Source organism: Macadamia integrifolia, unplaced genomic scaffold (genome assembly GCF_013358625.1).
Source record: "Macadamia integrifolia cultivar HAES 741 unplaced genomic scaffold, SCU_Mint_v3 scaffold1075, whole genome shotgun sequence".
NCBI classification, from domain to species: Eukaryota; Viridiplantae; Streptophyta; class Magnoliopsida; order Proteales; family Proteaceae; genus Macadamia; species Macadamia integrifolia.
The window spans coordinates 23,447-46,171 of NW_024868076.1; the positions used below are offsets into that span (position 1 = coordinate 23,447).

At 33.4% G+C, this 22,725-nt stretch overlaps 1 protein-coding gene across 1 annotated transcript; it reads right to left on the reverse strand.

The window, feature by feature from the left end:
- Positions 1 to 20,569: 20,569 nt before the first annotated feature.
- LOC122062582 (photosystem I reaction center subunit V, chloroplastic-like) lies at positions 20,570 to 21,520 on the reverse strand. Its single transcript, XM_042626211.1, has one exon. The coding sequence runs from the start codon at positions 21,473 to 21,475 to the stop codon at positions 20,933 to 20,935; it is 543 nt and encodes a 180-aa protein (XP_042482145.1). The 5' UTR covers positions 21,476 to 21,520; the 3' UTR covers positions 20,570 to 20,932.
- Between the last annotated feature and the right edge of the window lie 1,205 nt (positions 21,521 to 22,725).

The window sequence follows — 22,725 nt, forward strand, 5'->3', positions numbered from 1 at the left end:
TTAACTTTTTGTATGAATTGGATTAAGAAATTCTTTTGTGGTAAATTATATGCATCATCTATTGTGTTATCATTTAATCTTTTGTAATTTGTTACCATTCTACTTTTACCTCTTCTTTTCTCACTTTCTTTCATAACTATCATAGTTGCTGATCTATGCGGGCTATTAGATTCTCTTATTAATTTTAATTCTAATAATTCTTTAATATGTAATTTAAACTGCTCTGAATCTATTGGGTGATATTTTGGTACTCCTGAATTTATTTTTAAATTTGTATTTATGATTTCTAACCTCATTGTAGGTTTATCTTTTTCCCAATGTCTTAAAGGGTTTTTATCTTGAATTATTTATATTTTTTCTAATCTTTCTATTGCTTTCTTAATACTATTAGAATTTTCTAAAACTGATAGAATTATTGATGGATTTATTCCATCTTTAAAATCTGTTAGATCTTGTTCTAAATTGGTTTCTTCAAAGTCTTCAAATTTTTCATAATCATTTTTATTATCATTTTTTCGAATTGTTTCAATATTACTTTTGACTTCTCTATTTATTTTACACTGTCCTGGTACATCACAGGGACATTCTTCAAATATCTTTTCATTATTTCTAGGTTTTGGAAATTGTGGATAAGTTGGTGTTTGTGTTATATGTTTAAATATTATAATACTGTGTTTATTAACATATAATCCTCCTGATTGTGCTAATATAAATTCTAAGCCTAATAACATATCCCAATGGCATTTCCTTAGGTATACATCATTAAGTGGATAATCTATTGAATACTTGTCACATACATCTTTAAAACTTGTAGAAGATGGTTTTAATATATATTTATACTCAGTTTCTATTCCATCTACTGATGTTGCTATTGTTGGTTTCTTGACTTCTTCAAAATCATTTTGGTCAAAAAACTTTGGATTTATTATAGAACTAGTACATCCTGTATCTATTATGGCTTTTACATAAACTATTTTCTTATTTATCTTTATTCTACAAAGTGTTTGCAAATTATTTAAACTATGTTTTACTTGACAAAATATAGATATTTCTATTTATGGTTTTTCTATAGTAGCTAACACATGATGTTATGTATTTTGGTTACTACTACTGGGTCTATCATCTGTTGATCCAAATCCTCCTATTCTTTTTATATGAGGTCCTTGTTCATAATTAGGGAATATTATGGCTTGTGCTATTTTTTGTCCTGTTTTTACATTATGTGCTATTTGAGTAAAATTTCTTATTATCACATGAATATTATCTTCATAGTCAGAATCTAATATTCCCCCTATTATCATTAGGGGTGTCAACGGTCCGGTTTGGTGCGGTTTCGGTCCGGTTCCACCAGTTTCGGTGTGACTTTAGAACTGATCGAAACCGACCCATTAAGGATTTATCGGTTTCGGTCCGGTGTCGGTTTCGGTGCGGTTTGGGTTCGGGTTGATACCGGTTTAGATTTATCAAGTTCATTTCGGTTTGATACCAGGTCTGCCTGCTAGTCGAGTGAAGAAAAGCATACCTGCTGGGTTAGAGCGGTAGTTAGACCACCGTGCTGCATTTAAAAAAAAGAAAAGGAACGAAGATGATTTGGTGTTGTACCTTAGTTTAGAGCAGCAGTTAGACCACTGTGCATTCCTCCAGCCGCCCTCCTTGCCAATCAATAAGAAGTCGTTCTATATTCTCCAGCCCCTTTACTAATGCTATAAGATAATAACAAAATGGGGTAAAGTTAGGGTTTAGGATAAGTGAAAGATGATGGTGATAGGTTTCATGATAGAAGAGAAGACAGAGCGTGGAATTAGGAAAAAAGCGCGAGCCAAGGACAATAGAGTGCTGGACTTCCAAATTCCATTATAATGATCGATCAGCAGCGGCTCGTACAGAGTACGCCACCTCCAACACAAACACCTCATAAGGCCATAACTGTACTCTGTACACATCGCTTGCCGCCGTCGCTATTACATTCGCCAACTCCGGCGCTAGGGCCCATGGCCATAACCGCTGGTCCGCTGGCCATTTGGCCGCTGCTGCCTGCTGCTCACTCCGTCACGGCGTCACGGCGTCACCAACCTAGGTTTTCAACTTTTCATTCTTTTGAAAAATTAGGGTTTTCAGGTTTTGAAAGGTTGAAGTGTTGAACTGTTGAAGTTAAAATGTCAAATTTGTATTAGGGGTTAAACGGTGGGCTCGGGTCGGTTTGGATCGGTTCCAGTTTCGATGCATATTTCTGGCATTTTCGGTGGCCCAACGGGCTACCCCGAACCGAACTGAAACCAGATTCAATTTAATATACAAACCGAAACCGGCCCAATAAGCCACCGGTTCGGTTTGGATTGGGCTTAATCGGTTTGGTCCGGTCCAGTTTGGATATTGACACCCCTAATTATATCATTCCTCTTGCTGCCATACTAGATCTTGTTTCTAGTTTTATCCCATATCTTTCTGAGATTGAATATCTTACTTGAACATCTATTACTGTGATATCATTTGGTAATATAGTTATTTCCATGGGTGAAAAGATATCATATCCTAAAGATCCTCTTGTTGATTTTACTGGTTTTATTCCTCCATTTTCAATTATCTCTAACCATTCTATTCTTGCCTCTTCCAATATTATTAGATTCTGATCTTCTTTGTTCTGTAACTGAGCTTTTAATATAGTTATTTCATCTTCCAATATCTCAATCTTCTTAGTAATTATTTTGTCCTGTAATTTTACTATCTTCTCATCAATCTTCTGAATAATATCTGATTTGTCTAAGTAATTCTTACATCTTTCTTCAAAGCATTTTTCACATTGATATCTTACTGTTATCCATGGATATCCTTGACATTTCTTGCATACTATATTATGTGATCCTGATCCATTTTTCCATCGATGATTATCTTCTGTACATGTATTTGTTAATACACATATGTTTTCTAAATATTGCTGCATTACACTTGGTATTTCTTCTTCATCATTTTCATCTTCAAGATTTGGATTAAATATTTCTATTGATACAATGTTGTATATTGATTATGTATCACTTATATCATCTTCAACATCTATTAAACAACATTTCGAGTCTTGTACCACTAAAGATCTTTTTGTATCCTCATTTATCCTTCTTGGACACTTTGATGCTAAATGATCATCTCTGTCACATATAAAACATCTTAACTTCTTTTTATAGATTCTTTCTGGATCATACATCCTAGCATGATGATCTCTGTTCAATAAAGGTCTTCTTGCATCTGATCTTCTAAGATAGTATCTCTTCTGAGGCCTTCTATTACTATAACTACTTCTTCTTTGATATCTAGGTCTATATTGTATTCTTTGTGGTCTAGATTTTACACTTTGTTTTCTTCTATAAATGTCCTTACCTTCTTTTCCATATATTTGTGGGACATAAATATCTTTACAAAAATTATATTGTTCTCTTTGAAATTGTTGTTGGATTTGTATAGTTATACATTTTTCTTTTAAACATTTTATAATATGTTGTATTCTAATACCTATATTATCATTATCTGGATTATTATTCATGGGATGCCATTTTTGTCTTATCTCTTCCCCTAACTGTCCTGGTAACTTTTGGAATAATTTATCTTTTACTGATTGGGTAAAATAATTTCCACTTATGCTTGCAAAATAATAATATTCTTTTAAAAAACTTTTTGCATATCTATAATCTGTTAAAACTAATCTTTCTAACTGTGCTAAGGCTTCTGTTTGTTGTTCTATTCTAGCACTATTAGGGTCTTTTCCTATTGCTAACATATGTATTTTATTAACAAAATTATATGGATTTGGTCCAAAATTCTTTAATGCTCTAATTTCATCTGGGTATTCTACCTTATATCTTTCCCAATTTGCTTTCATAGTTTCTCCTAAAAATGTTTCTAAATATTGATATAATTCATCAACTTTCATTTGTTCTTTAAACTGTAAAAAGTCATTTATAACTTTACTTTTCCATATATCAAGTACTTAGTCTAATTTTTGAGGATCATGATATCCTATATTTAATATCTTTCCAGATTCTTTATTATCTGCAAATGTTACTAGTTCTTCTATTGGTAATCTTTTTCCTTTAGGCTTATAATATTTAAAATCATTTTTTGGTTATCCCAATTCTATAGGTTCTAATTTCCATCTTGGTCTATTTCCCCATGCCATGTTTGGGTTATTAGGACCATATGGTCTTGTGTTATCATATATTCCATCGTTCATTGCTTCTATATGTTGTAATTATGGTATATCGGATGCTAAACTACTATTTTCATCATTGTCATTCATTTCTTCATTAATTAATAATCTATGATTTATTTCACTAATTTCACTAATTTCATCTTTAACACTCTCATTTTCTTCTTCTATGGATTTTCTTATAATAAATCTATCTCCTCTATCAATTAATTCTTCATCTTCTGTCATTATTTCTGATTCTATTGCTAAATTTTCTAGCCTAGTTTTGTCTTCTTTAGTAAGTTCTATTTCATATTTTCTTTTATATAATAATGTTCCTATTAATCCATATTTATCATGTTGTTTTAATATTTTTATCTATTCTTGTGTTATTATTCTATCTTCTATTACTACTGCTGTAGTATTCTGGTTTTCTAAATCTTTTATCAGTCTTTCTCTTTCCTCATTATCTATAGTATCTGTTGAGTTGCTTTCGGCTCCTGGTCGTGTTTCATAATCTAAAAATCTCAATCTATAATTATTATTGCTATCTTGATATATTAAACTGTCTCTAGGTACATAGACTGTATTTATTTCACTATCTTTTGTTATTTTACTTAAATTCCATTCTTGTCCTGCTAATATTGTTGGGTCTATTTCTAGTGGTTGTAATAATTTACTTCCTTTTGATCCTATTCCTTCAATAACTTCTTCTATAGATACTTTGTAATTGGTTGTAGCATTATTTGTTATTTTTCCTATTAATCCTATACACATCATTAAATTATCTCCTTTAAATGAATCATAACCTTTTGTCATAACTTTAATTTTAATATATTTTGATAGTTCTTTTATTCTTAATTGAAAATCTGGGGCTACATAATATAATGATTTATTATTAGATAAATCTACTTCTGTCATTGCTATTAAAGCTTGTTTTAATTGGGTTTTAATATCCCATCTCTCATCTATCAAACATATTAATACTTTTGTTCCTACTTTCTTTCTTGCAAATCCTTTAATTCCTATTATAAATAATCCTAAATGAAAATATCTTTTATTTGTTATTAAAAGCTGCCTAATTGATTCCTGGCTTATTACATCTATGGTTTATACTTCTCCATCTGCGATAGATAAAGTAAACTCCTGGTACCCTGAAAATAAACTAGTATCCCTTAAAAATCTGTTATGTGCATATAACTGTCTCGGGTCTATCATATGGGCTTGTTGTGTACTAAATCTAGTTATATCATATTCTATATCTACTACTTCTTCTAATCTTATATCTTCATTATTACTATTACTTCCACTACCTTTTAATACTCTTCTTAACATACTATCATCAGTTGTATTATGAGATATTGTATCATTATCTTGTAGTGTTCTACTTCTTCCTGAAAATGGTCTAAACCTATTCATTTTAATTTATATGGTTTTGTTGAAGTTCCTTCTTCTAGTATTTTTTCTATTGGTATAAAACTTCCACTGAAAGGCTTTTTTATCACTTTGGTATTATCTCCTGATGTTGATATCTTTAATCCACTGAGTTTCTGTCCTATATCGTCTAATCCTCTAGCAATTTCACTATTTTTATTTATTACTTCTAACTTCTTTAATATTTTTATTAATCCTATTATGATTAAGTTATTTTGGGCTATTAATATCTGGTCGTGAGATGCTGATGGTTTATACTTTGATAATCCTAAATTTTCTATAAATAATCCTAATGAATAATCTTCTAGTAGGCTTCGTAATTCTGTTATCTCTGGTTCTAAACTCATCAATAGTTTTAAATTTCTTATTCTCCTTTGCTCTTTTTGTATAATCTCAATATTTATTTATTATAAAATTTCAATAAATCTTCAAGATTTTTTATTCTAATTTCAAATTTATTAGTTATCTCTAAGAATCTATGTTCTATCTTTTTTGACAATCCTAATAATTCTCGAGTTAAAATCTTGTCTGATTCAGTATCTGTTTTATTCTTTTTTAATAATAGTGTAACACTCTAGTTAATATAGTCTAAATTTTGTTGAGTTTTATATAATGATAAATCTTTTGTATTAGGAAAGTTCTTATTATATTTTTCTAATTCTTTAATTATCTGTTCTTCGTTCTGATTTAATCTTTCTGTTAATGATATATTTAAGTCTATTAAACTATTTAATATTTCTAATATATGATCTGGATTATTACTATGTAATCTATGTATATGTCTTATATCAAATCTACAGTCTAATTTATATCTATCAGTTGTAATTATTTCTGTTTTATCTTTCAGAATTTCTAAATTTAAATATTCTAAACTATCCAGTTTGTTAAACTTCTAGGTAAAGCTAATAACGGATAATATCCTCTGTGTAATCCTTTCCACTGATTATATCTTAAAATTTGTCTTTTATATTTATCAAGTATTTCTTCTGGAGTTAAACTAGCTTTTTGTAAAATAATTTGTTTTACTTCTTCTGGGAAATTCTTTAATTCTTCTGAAGATTCTATTATTGAAATACAATAATCTTTATATTCTTCTGAAACTATAACAGATAAAGAGTTTAAATCTATATATTCTATTCTAAAATAATCGTAATGATAAATCCTATTATATTCACTAGTAAGATAATCTATGAAGCTGAAATAATGCAAATAAACAGAAAACATAAACTTTTTGTAAACTAAATATGCTCAAGTTATAAAACTGCTCTGAATAAAGAGGCCGGAGGTTGCCGGTTCAGTAGAAAGGAAGACGTAAAAGAGAAAAATCTATCCAATAGAGGCACAACAGGAATATGAGCAATTAAGAGGAATTAAAAAGAGTATAAGGACTTTAGTGAAAGGCTTCGACAAAGAGCGACACATGAAAATAAAAAAAAAAATACTTTTTTTTTTTTTAGGTTATGGATTTAAATTTAAATTTATTATGGATTTAACTGGTGGATTTAACTGACATTATATTAAATCCATAATATAAGATAATCCATAAATTTCATAAATAAATCCTAAAGGTAATAAATTTAAATTTATGGATTTTACCATGAAAATATGATTTATGAAATTAGTGAAATTTACCAAATTTAAAAGGATGGCAAAATAAAGATGAAACACCAGAAAGGCAGCTTTTAATAACAAATAAAAGATATTTTCATTTAGGATTATTTATAATAGGAATTAAATGATTTGCAAGAAAGAAAGTAGGAACAAAAGTATTAATATGTTTGATAGATGAGAGATGGGATATTAAAACCCAATTAAAAAAACCTTTAATAGTAATAACAGAAGTACATTTATCTAATAATATATCATTATATTATGTAGCCCCAGATTTTCAATTAAGAATAAAAGAACTACCAAAATATATTAAAATAAAAGTTATGACAAAAGGTTATGATTCATTTAAATGAGATAATTTAATGATGTGTATAGGATTAATAGGAAAAATAACAAATAATTCTACAACCAATTACAAAGTATCTATAGAATAAGTTATTGAAGGAATAGGATCAAAAGGAAGTAAGTTATTAAACCACTAGAAATAGACCCAACAATATTAGCAGGACAAGAATGGAATTTAAGTAAAATAACAAAAGATAGTGAAATAAATACAGTCTATGTACCTAGAGACAGTTTAATATATCAAGATAGCAATAATAATTATAGATTGAGATTTTTAGATTATGAAACAAGACCAGGAGCCGAAAGCAGCTCAACAGATACTATAGATAATGAGGAAAGAGAAAGACTGATAAAAGATTTAGAAAACCAGAATACTACAGCAGTAGTAATAGAAGATAGAATAATAACACAAGAAGAGATAAAAATATTAAAACAACATGATAAATATGGATTAATAGGAACATTATTATATAAAAGAAAATATGAAATAGAACTTACTAAATAAGACAAAACTAGGCTAGAAAATTTAGCAATAGAATCAGAAATAATGACAGAAGATGAAGAATTAATTGATAGAGGAGATAGATTTATTATAAGAAAATCCATAGAAGAAGAAAATGAAAGTGTTAAAGATGAAATTAGTGAAATTAGTGAAATAAATCCTAGATTATTAATTAATGAAGAAATGAATGACAATGATGAAAATAGTAGTTTAGCATCTGATATACCATAATTACAACATATAGAAACAATGAACGATGGAATATATGATAATACAATACCATATGGTCCTAATAACCCAAACATGGCATGGGAAAATAGACCAAGATGGAAATTAGAACCTACAGAATTGGGACAACCAAAAGATGATTTTAAATATTATAAGCCTAAAGGAAAAATATTACCAATAGAAGAACCAGTAACATTTGCAGATAATAAAGAATCTGGAAAGATATTAAATATAGGATATCATGATCCTAAAAAATTAGACTCAGTACTTGATATATGGAAAAGTAAAGTTATAAATGATTGTTTACAGTTTAAAGAACAAATGGAAGTTGATGAATTATATCAATATTTAGAAACATTTTTAGGAGAAACTATGAAAGCAAATTGGGAAAGATATAAGGTAGAATACCCAGATGAAATTAGAGCATTAAAGAATTTTGGACCAAATCCATATAATTTTGTTAATAAAATACATATGTTAGCAACAGGAAAAGACCCTAATGGTGCTAGAATAGAACAACAAACAGAAGCTTTAGCACAGTTAGAAAGATTAGTTTTAATAGATTATAGATATGCAAAAAGTTTTTTAAAAGAATATTATTATTTTGCAAGCATAAGTGGAAATTATTTTATCCAATTAGTAAAAGATGAATTATTCCAAAAGTTACCAGGACAGTTAGGGGAAGAGATAAGACAAAAATGGCATCCCATGAATAATAATCCAGATAATGATAATATAGGTATTAGAATACAACATATTATAAAATGTTTAAAAGAAAAATGTATAACTATACAAATCCAACAACAATTTCAAAGAGAACAATATAATTTTTGTAAAGATATTTATGTCCCACAAATATATGAAAAAGAAGGTAAGGACATTTATAGAAGAAAACAAAATGTAAAATCTAGACCACAAAGAATACAATATAGACCTAGATATCAAAGAAGAAGTAGTTATTGTAATAGAAGGCCTCAGAAGAGATACTATCTTAGAAGATCAGATGCAAGAAGACCTTTATTGAACAGAGATCATCATGCTAGGATGTATGATCCAGAAAGAATCTATAAAAAGAAGTTAAGATGTTTTATATGTGACAGAGATGATCATTTAGCATCAAAGTGTCCAAGAAGGATAAATGAGGATACAAAAAGATCTTTAGTGGTACAAGACTCAAAATGTTGTTTAATAGATGTTGAAGATGATATAAGTGATACAGAATCAATATACAACATTGTATCAATAGAAATATTTAATCCAAATCTTGAAGATGAAAATGATGAAGAAGAAATACCAAGTGTAATGCAGCAATATTTAAAAAACATATGTGTATTAACAAATACATGTACAGAAGATAATCATCGATGGAAAAATGGATCAGGATCACATGATATAGCATGCAAGAAATGTCAAGGATATCCATGGATAACAGTAAGATATCAATGTGTATTTGTTAATATATATATATATGATCATATTATATCTAGGCTAAAACTAGAAGCAGAGATCTTATTATATTATATTTATAATATACTAGGGTTAAAATTACAGGGATAGGTGAACGGTTTTTATAACCCTGGATAAAACCTGCCGACAATGACCTTGGCTGAGACCGAAACTGATACCTAATCAATCAGTACCGGTTTCGGGTAAAACCAAAAAAGAAAATATATTTTTTGTGAAATACAAGGGTAAAAGTGACTATGGACAGATACCGAGAATCTGGAGTGGTGTATCGGGTCTGGATCGGACACATTTGTTGTTGGTTTTAATTTAAAATTTTATTTTTTCTTTTACCATTTTAACCTTGATCCGTACTATTGGTATCGTGTGATTCTCCCAATATCAGTCCGATCCCTCGAACCATGTTCGTGAGTTTCCTTTCTCTTTACTCTCTCCTTGTGTTTTTGTGGGGAGGGGTGGTACATAAAAGTTGGAAAATATTCAAAGTTCTAATTTTTGTGTTTGAACGGAGGAGGAATAATAAGAGATCAGGATCCTCTATCACACAATAGTGTGTAGCATAGATCCAAAGGCTGGTAGTCCTTTAGGGTAGGGGTGTCAATTCGTGGCCCGACCCGACAGAATCGACCAGATCCGACCGTTTATAGATCGGCCCGGTCCGTTTACAAACGGTCGGTCTCAGTCCTGATACTTGGACCGTTGAGCGCCCGACTGAGACCGACCAATTAATATCCGACTGAGACCAGTCTATTTTGCACCGGCCTGGCCCGACCCGGTTGTAGGATACCTATTTTACCCCCATATGAAAGAGATAAAAATAAAAAATAAACAAAGAAACCAAAAAGGCAAAAGGGCAAAACCCTAGTCTGTAGTCGGTCTCCTTCTTCAACCTTCTTCTTCGTTTGACACTATGCCGCATCCACCGCTGTGTTTCTCCATTGTTGCCGATTCGCCAGTCGCCAAGGCCAAGCAATCTTCATTTCTATTTGGCCGACAATCGACTGTTGTTGGCGGTTGTGTTTCACCATTGTCGCCAACTCTAAGCACTCTTCGTATCAATTTGGCCGACTGTTATTGCGCCAACAGCGCCACGGCTGTGTTTCTCCATTGTTGCCAAGCATTTCTTCACTGTCTGCAAGGGGAAAAGTGAAACTTGGTTAGTGCTGCCTTTCTAGGTACGTTTTTACTTGGATCTTCCATTTTCATTACCCTGTTCCTTGATTTTGCTGTTTTTGTATCTATATAAAACCGACATTGCTTAAATGAAAAGATCGACTAACTACATAAATTCTGGAATGCTATTGGATTCTCTTCTACATCTTTTTCTTTTCTGCTTCACCTTCGATGCGTGGTTTCAATTTCATCCCCTGCCATCTAAACGAAATTGAGGTGCTCAAGCTAAGCGATTCCAAACTAAACCTCTCTAGACCCAATCTTGATCTCCTGCCGCAACCGCCTGTTGAGTCCTCTCCCATCATTCGGGGTTGTTCTCAGAGTGTATCTGCACCTATTGGTGGCGTGGAGACTCGAGACTCGGGAGAGAGGGTTATGGACTCCATCCAAGTGAAGTAGGAAAAAGAGAAGAAGGGAAAGAAATTAAAACCGATGGAAGTTTTTCTGTCATGTTTAATATTAAATTCCTCTTAAACTTCAGAAAGATAAGCTTATACCAACAAACCTACCATTGAACTGTCAACTGAATGACAAAATTATAAACTGCTACTCCTTGCAGCTGCATTTGAGTTCCAAAATAAGTATTATAATGATATAGTTACCAAGAAGGGCAGATAATATTTTACTATGTTAAAGACAAGCAGCATTATGGAGGATGCAGACCCATCCTTAAACTTGACTAGTGAAGCATAAGGTAGTACCTGGCAACCAAGAACACGATGCAGAAGCTATTGCAACATTGGCAACTGTTCAAGCAATTCAGCAGTGTTTAGTTGGATAGGTTTTTTGGTTTAACAAACCATGATTATACCATTTATTTGCCACGATTTAAAATGCTATAAAGGAATAATCATGATCCAAATTAAAAGTTTGGTATTTAAAACTTGATGGTTGAATGTGAATTGTATCTTTCTAGTTGGTAACACAATATATATAGAATGTCTTGACAGTTTGGTCACTTTATCAGAGTTCAAAAAAAGAGGAATCGAATCGATCAAATCTTTTAAAAACTTCATTTCTCAATCATGTGATGAGAATCTTTCAGAAACTTCTTGTTTCATTTCTTTTCCCAACTTCATGCTTGTTGGGGCTGTGTTCCTGGAGGATCTTTTTGCTGTTTTCTTGAACATCTAGGATAATGGTAACAGGAAAAGCTCATGATTTATTGTACCAAAAAAACACCTATAAACACCCAACCCATAACAATATCAACTGTTCTCTACCCAAAACCCTAACCTCACTCCACTTATTAGAGATTTATTCCTTTTCCTTTTTTTCGAATAATTTTCTTTACTAATAAGTAAAGTAGCCTTGTTGATTATGCAAAACAGTAACTAAAGCTAAAGGTAGAGTACTAGATTCAACTGATGAACACTAAAATGTAAGCAATGTTTGTACTAAAATGCAAGCAATGTTTGTTCTTTTATTTAATTATTTATTTTTTCCTTTTAAGTAACTAATATTCTTGTTTGACCATGGATTCCAATTTTCTTTCAGTGTGGAATGCTTGCTTCTTATAGTTGTTATAGATCATCAAGCAAATGTTAAACTCTTACAAATCTTCATTATTGATTTATTTTTTACTGAATAAATGTCAAGTCTTATTAACGTGAATTTGAACAATATTGTTTTATTTTGAGGAAGATTCATTTTTTATTTATTATTTTGCAGTCTATTGTTTTTTTATTCATTTGAATTGCATAATGTCAAATCAAAAGGATCAAGAAGTTCAGATGTCTGATAATGAAGTAAACAAAGGGAATGGTTCTAGTCCGTCTAGTTCAAGAACTGCATCTGATCATAATACTGGACCAGTTGTTTCATTTGCTATAGATAGTACTTTACCAAGAAATAGGAGAAAAACTTCCATAGTTTGGAAAAAGTTTATTAATATCCCTAAAGAGAAAAATCCCGATGGATGACAGAGAGAAAAATGCAAGGCTTGTGGGAATATATATCTGGCTGACTCATCTATCAATGGCATTGGCAGTTTGAGGAGACATCTTAAGTCTTGCCTCAAACGTAAAAATAAGGATGTTGCTTAAATGTTATTGGGTGGAGGTGATGGGAATACAACACTGAAAACTAAGAGGATTGATGCAGATGTAGTACGAGATATGATTACCACACTTATTGTCAGACACTAGTTACCCTTGGTATTCATCGAGTATGAAGAGTTTAGGGCTTTGATTTCTTATCTTTACCCACAATTTAGTCCTATTAGTAGGAATACCCAAATGACTGATATCTTGAGGTTGCATACTAGAGAAAGCAAAAGGATTAAGGATTTTTTGAGTTCCTTCAATGGTAGAATGTCATTGACTACTGATTTGTGGACCTTTGTAACCACTGACTCCTATATTTCTCTCACTTGTTATTATATTGACACAGAAAAGGGTACTACATCAAAAATTACTGAAATTTTGCATCATGCCACCCCCACACACAGGAGCTAATATATGTGAAACTGCTTCAAATATGTTGTTGGATTGGGGCATTGAGAAGAAATTGTTCTCTATTACATTAGATAATGCCGGTACTAACCTTTGTTTTATTGAACACTTGAAACAAAGTTTGGTATTAAAGAAGGCATTGCTGTGTAGTGGTGAGTTTTTTCACAACAGATGTTGTGCTCATATATTGATCCTAATTGTACAAGATGGTTTGAAGTGCATTGATGAATCTGTACATTTTGTTCGATCGAGTGTAGCATATGTGAAGGCATCTCAAGCAAGGAAAGTAAAGTTTCTTGAATGCTGCAAACAATTGGACATACCAAGTCAGAAAGGGTTGCATGGAGATGTTTCCACAAGGTGAAACTCGACTTATCACATGCTTGATTCTGCCATCATCTATCAGATTGCATTTGGATAAAAACTTTAAAGTGTGTCCAAACAATGAGGATTGGAAAAAGATTGAACACTTATGTTCCTTTTTGAAGCCTTTTAATGACATTACTGAATTATTGTCTGGGTCAAAGTACCCAACAACAAATTTGTATTTTCATAATGTATGAAAAATACGTTTGTCTTTGTTGAAAACGATAAATCAAAGAGAAGACTAAGTGAAAAAGATGGCATAAGAAATGAAAAAGAAGTTTGACAAGTATTGGGACTCATATAACATCATTTTATCTATTGCTGTTGTATTTGATCCTCGTTACAAGCTAATCTTTGTTAGGTATAAGATATATAGTTTGGATTCAATAGCAATGAAAAAGTTTAACCTTGTAAAATCAACCTTAGCACGACTCTTTGAAGAGTACCGGTGCATGGAGATAACTGAGGAAGAGAGGGGATTACAATCACATGCTATTGAGGACAATACAGTTGGAGATGTTTTAGATTGGGAGGTATAAATCATCATGTTTTTTCTTTTTCTTTTTATTTTTTTGGTTGTTTAAAACATATATTTTAATTCAATATATTATATTATTCATTTTGATTATTTTGTTTTGTAGGAGCTATCCATGTATTAGAGTTCCACTACTACTGTAATACAAAATAAATCCGAATTAGATTTATATTTAGAAGAGCCAAGGATTAAACATCTGATCAAGCATTATGATGTATTGGCCTTTTGGAAGTCACAAGGAGCAAAGTATCATGATCTTTCTCGGATGGCACGGGATGTGTTGGCTATTCCGGTATCAACTGTTGCTTCTGAATCAGCTTTTAGTGCTGGAGGTAGAGTTATTGACAAATACAAAAGTAAGTTATTGCCTACAAATGCTGAAGCGTTGATTTGCCTTCGAGATTGGATGTTTGGAGTAGACTTTAGAGGTAATTTCAAACTATGTAAATATATATTTTTCATCTGTTAAACAAATGTTGCTTCATCACTTTTTTTTTGTCATAATCTTAATATCTTACATGTCCTCTTGTTCATTTTGTACACTTTTAAAGCTGAACCGGTTGATGATGCCAGTGCTTTGGCTAATGCTTTGGGGAATGTGTTGTCTTTGGATGTGAGTGGTGATACTAATATTATAGTAGAACCTACACAGAGATCTTCTAATGCCTCTATTGCAGCTAATGTTTAGTCTGTTAGGTGAAATTCCACGGGTAATATCATTCTTGTTCTTTGATTATGACATATTCGCTATCTTTTATCTTTACATTTACTAATGTTTATGCTTCATCTATTTTCTATTAGGTGGAATTGATGTTGATGCACTCCAGGTTGGATGAAATAAGGATAATTTTGGGTCATGTATCTAAATATTTAACTTTGGGGATGTTTGGATACGAATTTAAGATTTTTTGTGATATTTCTAAATATTTTAATTGTGGGATGCTTGGATAAGGATTTAGGACTTTTTATGATTCTAAATATTTTAATTATGAGATGCTTGGACAAGGATTTAGGACTTTTTATGATTCTTAATATTTTAATTGTGGGATGCTTGGACAGGATAAGGATTTAGGATTTTTCATGATATTTCTAAATATTTTAATTATGAGGATGTTGGATCAATGCTTTGGATTTTTTGTGATGTTCTTAAATATGTTTATTGTAGAGATGCTTGCAGGATCATGATGGATCAAAATTTTGGTGTCTTGGTTGAATTTCCATTGACATCATTTAACTGTTAGAACAGGTATTCATGGAGAAGGGTAATTAAGAGAATATTTTAATTATAGAACAGGTATTCATGGAGAAGGGTAATTAGACCCACAGGTCACAACCTTCTTGCTTTATGCGTATGTTCGTTTTTTTGTATTGGGAACCTTTTTCGTTTAATTGAATTGCATTTACACCTGATATGAATTAGTATCTACCCAAAAAAGAAAAAAATAGGATCTACAAGAAAATAATTACTTTGGGAAGAGTTAGCATTTGAGGAATGGACAATTGGACATGGTTATTTTGGGATTCTCATCACTTCTCATAAAGAGCACAACACTGCCACTTGAATCCATCGCCAGCTCGCCCACTTCACTCTGGGGTTTCAAACATCGTCCGTCACAGCGTCGTTGCTCAGTCATTTTAAAGAAGGCCCATTTAAAAATCGATTACGCCCGTTTAACATTAAACATGTCCGTGACCTAGTTAAGGCCCCACTAAAACCCGATTAAAGCTTGATTTTAGTAGTCCGATTATAGTTCGAGACCGACCGACCGAATATAAAGTGTATCATGCGCTCACTAACTAAGCTCGATTAGTTAAATGGGCGAACACAGTGTAGCCTTTAAAAGTTTTCAAGCCCGATTAAGCCCGACCAAAATCGAATCGGCCCGACCGGTTGACACCCCTACCTTAGGGTCCCTTAGGCTGCGTGTCTGAGGACTATGCTCCCAACCCTTGGATCTGTGGTACCTTATAGCACGCTAGAAAGGAGCCCGATCCGAGTGATATGATTCAGTTTGGTTGTAAAAAAATAATTTTTTTTGGGGGTGGGGGGATTTCAACTTGAACTTGAATTTGAATTTGAATTTGAATTTAAAGAGAGAAATTGGCTCCTGTTTCTATTTCTCTCCTTAAATCAATTTTTTTAACTTTTTTTCTTTTGTCTATTTCTTGAGAGTCAAACTAAGCATAATGGAAGATATTTAAAAAACAGGTCCTTAACTTGAAATTCCCCCCACCCCTCCCACCCAAAATGGCACAATGCCAAATTTTCCCAAGCCTAAGCTTGGACTGGGCTCTACTTTGTCACAATATAACCTATAATCGAAATGCTTTTTAATTAAATTCGATGCATATGAGTCGTTTTTTTTCTTTTCTTTTTTTAATGAAAGAAAACAGGACTATTAAACAGAATAATTTTTTACATCACTTAACATATAGTTTCCCCGATCATTTTTCCTAGATAATTCTATATCTAATATATAATTCCTTGCTGGGCAACTTGTTACTTCTTTATGATGAAAGGTGATAGATCCTGATAGTTTCTGAATTTGAGAAAAGGTAGCAAAATGTAGCAACAGCCATGGTGCTTTGGTAGGTTGTGGAATGAGATGAGATAACTTCCTTGCTGATAGCCACACTTCCTTTATATTCCATCCTCTGTCTCTTGCCATCATCAACCCTGCCAAGATTCCTTTTGCATCAACTTCATCTTCCTGAGTAGTTGTAGTAGAATTTTTGTCGATGAACCTAAACTTATCCTGGAAGAGAACTCCATATGCCCATCCTGAAGTTAAGTTCAAAATATTAGTTCCACCAGCACAAACCAAAATTGGATATGTCAAAAAAGGTGTATGAAACCTGAATTCATGATGGTTGGCCCATCTATATGTAATAAGATAGATTCATTTAGACATGGGATACAAGTTGAGATTAGCAATCCAAGCATTAATATTATGTAATAGTAAAAGAGGATTGGGGTTAGCATGAGATGTTACTACCTCATTTATGTGCTTCCAAATGAAATATAAAGTGATGGCAAAGATATTAAAAAACCTTACCATATCAGTTCGAAGTAGGGGTGTCAATTCCTAAACCGAACCGGTAAAACCGGTCGGACCGAACCGATAACAATACGGACCGAACCGAATCGAAGCCTTATTGGTTCGGTTTCGAGTATTACAACCCCAAAACCAAACCGAACCGCACCAAAAACCGGATGAACCCGAAACCAGACCGAAACCGGCTCAAAACCCAGACCGAAACCGAAACCAAACCGGTAAGAAACCGAAACACTCCAAAATTCATTAAAAAAAATCAAAATTTGCATAGTTTTGTATACATTTGTATGGAAATTCGAATCCAAACTAGACCAAAAACCAAAACCAACCCGGTTACAAATCGATTTAAAAAACCGAAGACAAACCGAAACCAAACCAAACCGAAACTGGAATTACCTTATTGGTTCGGTTTCGGTTTCAACTTTCCCACACAGAAACCGACTCAACCCGGACCAAAACCGAGCCGGACCGACCGATTGACACCCCTAGTTCGAAGAATCATTCTATGTTGAAAGAAGTAATTAACCACCTACATAAAAGGAAGTTGGATTTATATATTGTAACCATAGACCCAATGGTCCAACTGCCCAAATGTGTGACACAAAATCACATAAGAAGAAGAGGTGGTGTACAGACTCTGGATGTTGGTTGCATAATGTACATGAAGTATTTATTTCCATGCATTTTCCCAATGTAGCACAGACTAGAATTCCGTTTTGCATAAATTTCCACAATAAAGTTTTAAATTTTGGGTGAATTTTTAATTTTCAAAGAAATTTCCACAAATTCCTAGGAATATTATGTTATATCCCTATATTGTTGTTGGCAGAATCAATAAATCTACCCCATGACTGAGTGGAGAAGTCCCCTTTATTGGTTATGGTATAACCCCATTTATTATTTTGACTGGCTGGGTTGATTTTAGATATTTCCCAAAGAATATTTATGTTGCAAAAGTTCCCCAATGCTTCCACGTTCCAAGAGTTATTTTGAATGAAACAACTTAACTTTTTAGACCTGTTGACGTTCTGATGGGTGTTAAAGGCCAGCGTATTTGGATTGGATACAATCTAAGGATCAAACCAGAAAAAAGTGCCACATCCATTTTTTACTACAAATATCACACATTTTTCTCAAAGTGGCTAAGATAGAAACCGTACTATTCCAGACCCATGACCCGCTCCTATTATGGACCTTTGGGTCAAAATGAAATTTTTGGAAGCAATATTTAGCCCTTAAGACCTTATTCCATATTGCATGAGGTTCAGAGAGGAACCTCCATCCCAGTTTTCACAGTAAGGCCTTATTGTGGGTTGTAGCATCCCGTAGGCCAAGGGCTCCATTTGAATTGGCTAGCAAATTTTTTTTCTATGCAATGAGATGTAGTTTCCTTGAATCTTTGGAATAACTTCCATTCCAGAGTTTTGCACAAATGGAGTCAATATCTTGCAGATTCTTGCTGGAAAAGCAAAACAAGACATAAGGTATGAGGGGATAGAGTAGAGAGTGGATTGGGTAAGGATTCTGCTTCCAACATAGGAGAGGAGTTTAGCTTTCCAGATCAAAAGACGGTTGTTGACTCTACCGACAATTGGGCATAAACTTGCCACACGTGATCTAGGATGCAAAAGATTTGTTCCTAGATATTTAGATTCCTTGGTTATTTCCTTGATCCCAATTATTGCATTCAGGCTCATTCTTTCATAGTTGGGGACATTTTTACTGAAAAAAAAATCTCCCTCTTATCAAAGTTAATACTTTGTCCCATCAAGTCGAAAAATAGCTCTAAAACTCCTTTAATGGCCAGTAAATCCTTTGAGTTGGCTTGACAAAAGATAAATGTGTCGTCAACAAATAATAGATGGGTCACTTCTGGGGCATGAGAATCTGTGATAAAAATTTGCTCATGTTGAATTGAGAATCTCTTCACTCGCTACTTTTGACGATTGGATAGGAATTCTAAAACATTGTCAAGTACATTTCAAACCTTCATGCAATAGGGGGAGCATGGTGAACATTCATAATGGGTTAAGAAAAACATTTTCCTAATGTATATACATGTATTTATTATAACTCATACGAATGAACTTTGGTTTCTTACACGATCTACCTAGAACTGGCTTGTTCTGCCTTCCAAGTATCAACCACATGACAACTTAGTTGGGGTTTAAATTTGAGGACAGATAGACACCAAGTTCCCTTGCTCACATATCAAATTTGAACACAATGAAATGGAAAGTCAAATGGTAAAGTATAGCTTTGAAAATTAGAACTATAAGAGAGTACACGATAGTGGTATAAGTAGTACCAGAAGCATACATAGACAAACACATGAATCTTTCTAATACATATGATGGTATTTGATTAAAATAAACTCTGAAATTTAATATATTGCTCATCTAAACATGTTCTCTAATCCAACAATCAAAATAACTACATCACTGGTCCACGTGACACACTCCTTCCTAAGCAGATATCAATGAAGTTCACATTTAGTTGGTGCTCAAGATATGTTCACAAATTTAATAGTTTTCTTTACAAGAAGAATAGCAAGGATTCCCAGAAGAAAATGTCACTTTAATGAGAAATGAAAGGAATATTGAAAATTCAAGTGTCTAAAGCAATGCCTGATGAGGAAGAGTTGATATCAGAAAAGAGGATTCCTCGCTTCTTTCTCTCATTCAAAATGGTGCGTGAGACTTCTATCTTGCACAACTCCTAACTTTAGGTCAATAGAGGGGTTAGTATGGAATAAGATCAGGTTCTCGTACAAGAATCCTAGTACGATGTTTGATCTACACTTAGACTTCACTCAAAATAAAAATCAATTGAAAAAAGAGAAAGATTAAATGGAGTTCAAGTGTGGATCAAACACAGAATGATTTTCAAAAGAGGACCTGATCCGAACTTGGCTAGAATCAAGGGATGGGTAAAAAAAAAAGAAAATTACATAGACGAAAGTTTTCAAATGAAAAACTAATTGTATAAAAAAATCTTGTGTTACACGAATATTTTATTTTTTGGCATTTTTACATGGGGAGAAGAGAAAGTGTTTACTCAAATAGAGAGAGAGAGAGAGAGAGAGAGAGAGAGAGAGAGAGAGAATGTGTGTTTTCTGCCCCAAAGTGTTGCCAACACTTTGCCTTTTTGTGAGCTTATAAAGAAAATAGAGTAAATAAAATAAAATAAATAAGGAAGGAAAGTACTTTTGGTCACAAAAACTGATGAGAACAGATGAAACTTGGGCAGTTCATTAGCAAATATACGGGGAAAAAAAAAACAATGATGAGAACAGACGAGACTTGGGCAGTTCATTAGCAAATATACAGGGAATAAAAAAAAAACGCCAGATAAGTAAAGGATCCAAGTTCTTCCGGCGCTGTACAGAATAGAGCACATACAGTAGTAATTCCTTCATTAAAGTAGAGAAACAAGCATCGACGAGAGTTGGGGATATTTGAACGAACTTGAAAAAGAAGACTGATTTCAAAGATTAATAATTAATAATTAAAAAAAAAAAAAAACGTAGAGAGTAATATTGAAGGGTAAACGAAGATTATGGAAAATTGTATTGGATGGATCCATCGATCAATCGAAGAACTTGGGGTCATATCCGTTGCTGGAAGTAGCGAGGATGTAGTAGGCAACGATGTGGCCGATGGAGCCCCAAGAGAGGACGTCGACGATGTTGAAGCCGACGGGATCATTAGATTTGAGGAGGCTCACATACTCCTTGGCCCTGGTGTCCCCTGCCTCGAAGTGGGTCATCCCATTCTGTTCTGGAAGCCCCTGTTTCGCCACGTTCTCCCTCTGGAAGTTGAAGAACACAAACCTCCCCAGGAACAGCGACAGCCCCGTGCTTAGGCTTATCACCAACGACGGGTTCAGCTCCGCTCTGCATATCCCTCTCTTGTATGATTTCGAACTCTTACGGCCACTGCTGCTGGCCAAGGATGACGAACTCGGTTGGGCTGTTGCCTCCTTCTTGCTCAGTCCCAGGAGAGACGCATCCGTGGTCTTTATGGGCCTCAGCCCCTGGAAATATTGATGAGATGGGACATGGTTGTGGTGGTGGTGTTTCTGGACGAAGGACGATGGCGCTAAGGTGGAGAACAAGGTGGTGGACGCCATTAATCTTCCCTCCCTTGTTTTCTTTTAGGTGCCGTTTGATAACACTCTGGGAGAATGTTTCTGGTGTTCTTCTATTCTGCGGGAATGCAAATAGAACAGAAATATGTTTGGCACGTCCGGTTCATTTTTGTATTCCCCCGAAATGAACCAATGAAAAAGAATGAGTAAAGAATACATTGCAAGAGTACCAAAAAGTTGCTTTTGGTGCCGTTTGATAACACTTCTATTCCTGGAGAGTGGTTCTTTTACAGAAGTGTTCTTTTTCGATTCCATGCTGTGAAGACACTCTGGCGGAACAGAAACAGCGTTTGGTAAAACTATTTCAGAAATGGCTTTAGAACAGGAAAAGAACAGAAACAGCGTTTGACAAACACTTCTATTCCTGGAGAGTACAATAATGAAAATTCACTTTTGAACAAAGAAATCAATAATTACAAACATGCTATTATGGTCAAATTTAACTTAAATAAGGAAATAATTTGTTTTTACATAGATTGTGTTAATTGTTGATGATGAAATTTCTTGTTCTTTAGCAAGTTTGTGAGGGTCATTGGGATGAGGGTCCTTCTTATAGTCAGGTTGGGTTAATTGTAGATCATTCGGTCCTGAACAATTCTCCAAATTTTTGTTTGATACCCATCTTGATACTGTTTATCCAATCAGAATGGTTGTAGACTAGTTGGACTGGTGATCCATTCCACATCTGAATTGTGTTTTAGATGTAAATATGTAATATTCTTTTGTTAAGTGTGTCAGATTGAATAATGGTTGTGCATGTCCAGAACTTACTGGTCGTGTATTCTGACCACCCAGCTGGTTGCTGGATTTTTATGATCAGCAGACAAATGGGTAAATTGAACCACTTACAATTGATCTTAGATTTTTATGAACATTCCTTGAAAGCTCATGAATGCTTCTTCATTCTAGGAATTTTTTTTTTTTTGGTAAACATTCTAAGAAACATTTGAAGTGTTGCTATGTTGGACCACTGATTGCATCATCTAGATATGATCTGACAGGGTGGTCTCCATTGTGACCTAGTGGTCGCATTAGTGTGAAGGCATCCCTGGACATTTTATTTTCCGACATTTGTTGCATGCTGAGCAAGTTAAATTCTGTCTTTTCTTCTTGCAGGTTGTCAAGAGAGGCTCTGCCAATCAAGAAACTGCTTCTCTGATGACTTGGCCTCGCATGCCCCGAGCATCACCATTTGCTGCTAGGCTTGCGAGAGTTCCTTTTCCAAGGGACAT

Bases quoted from the DNA above. Each gene is read 5' to 3' on its own strand.
- LOC122062582 (XM_042626211.1), bottom strand. From the start codon at position 21,475: ATGGCGTCCACCACCTTGTTCTCCACCTTAGCGCCATCGTCCTTCGTC.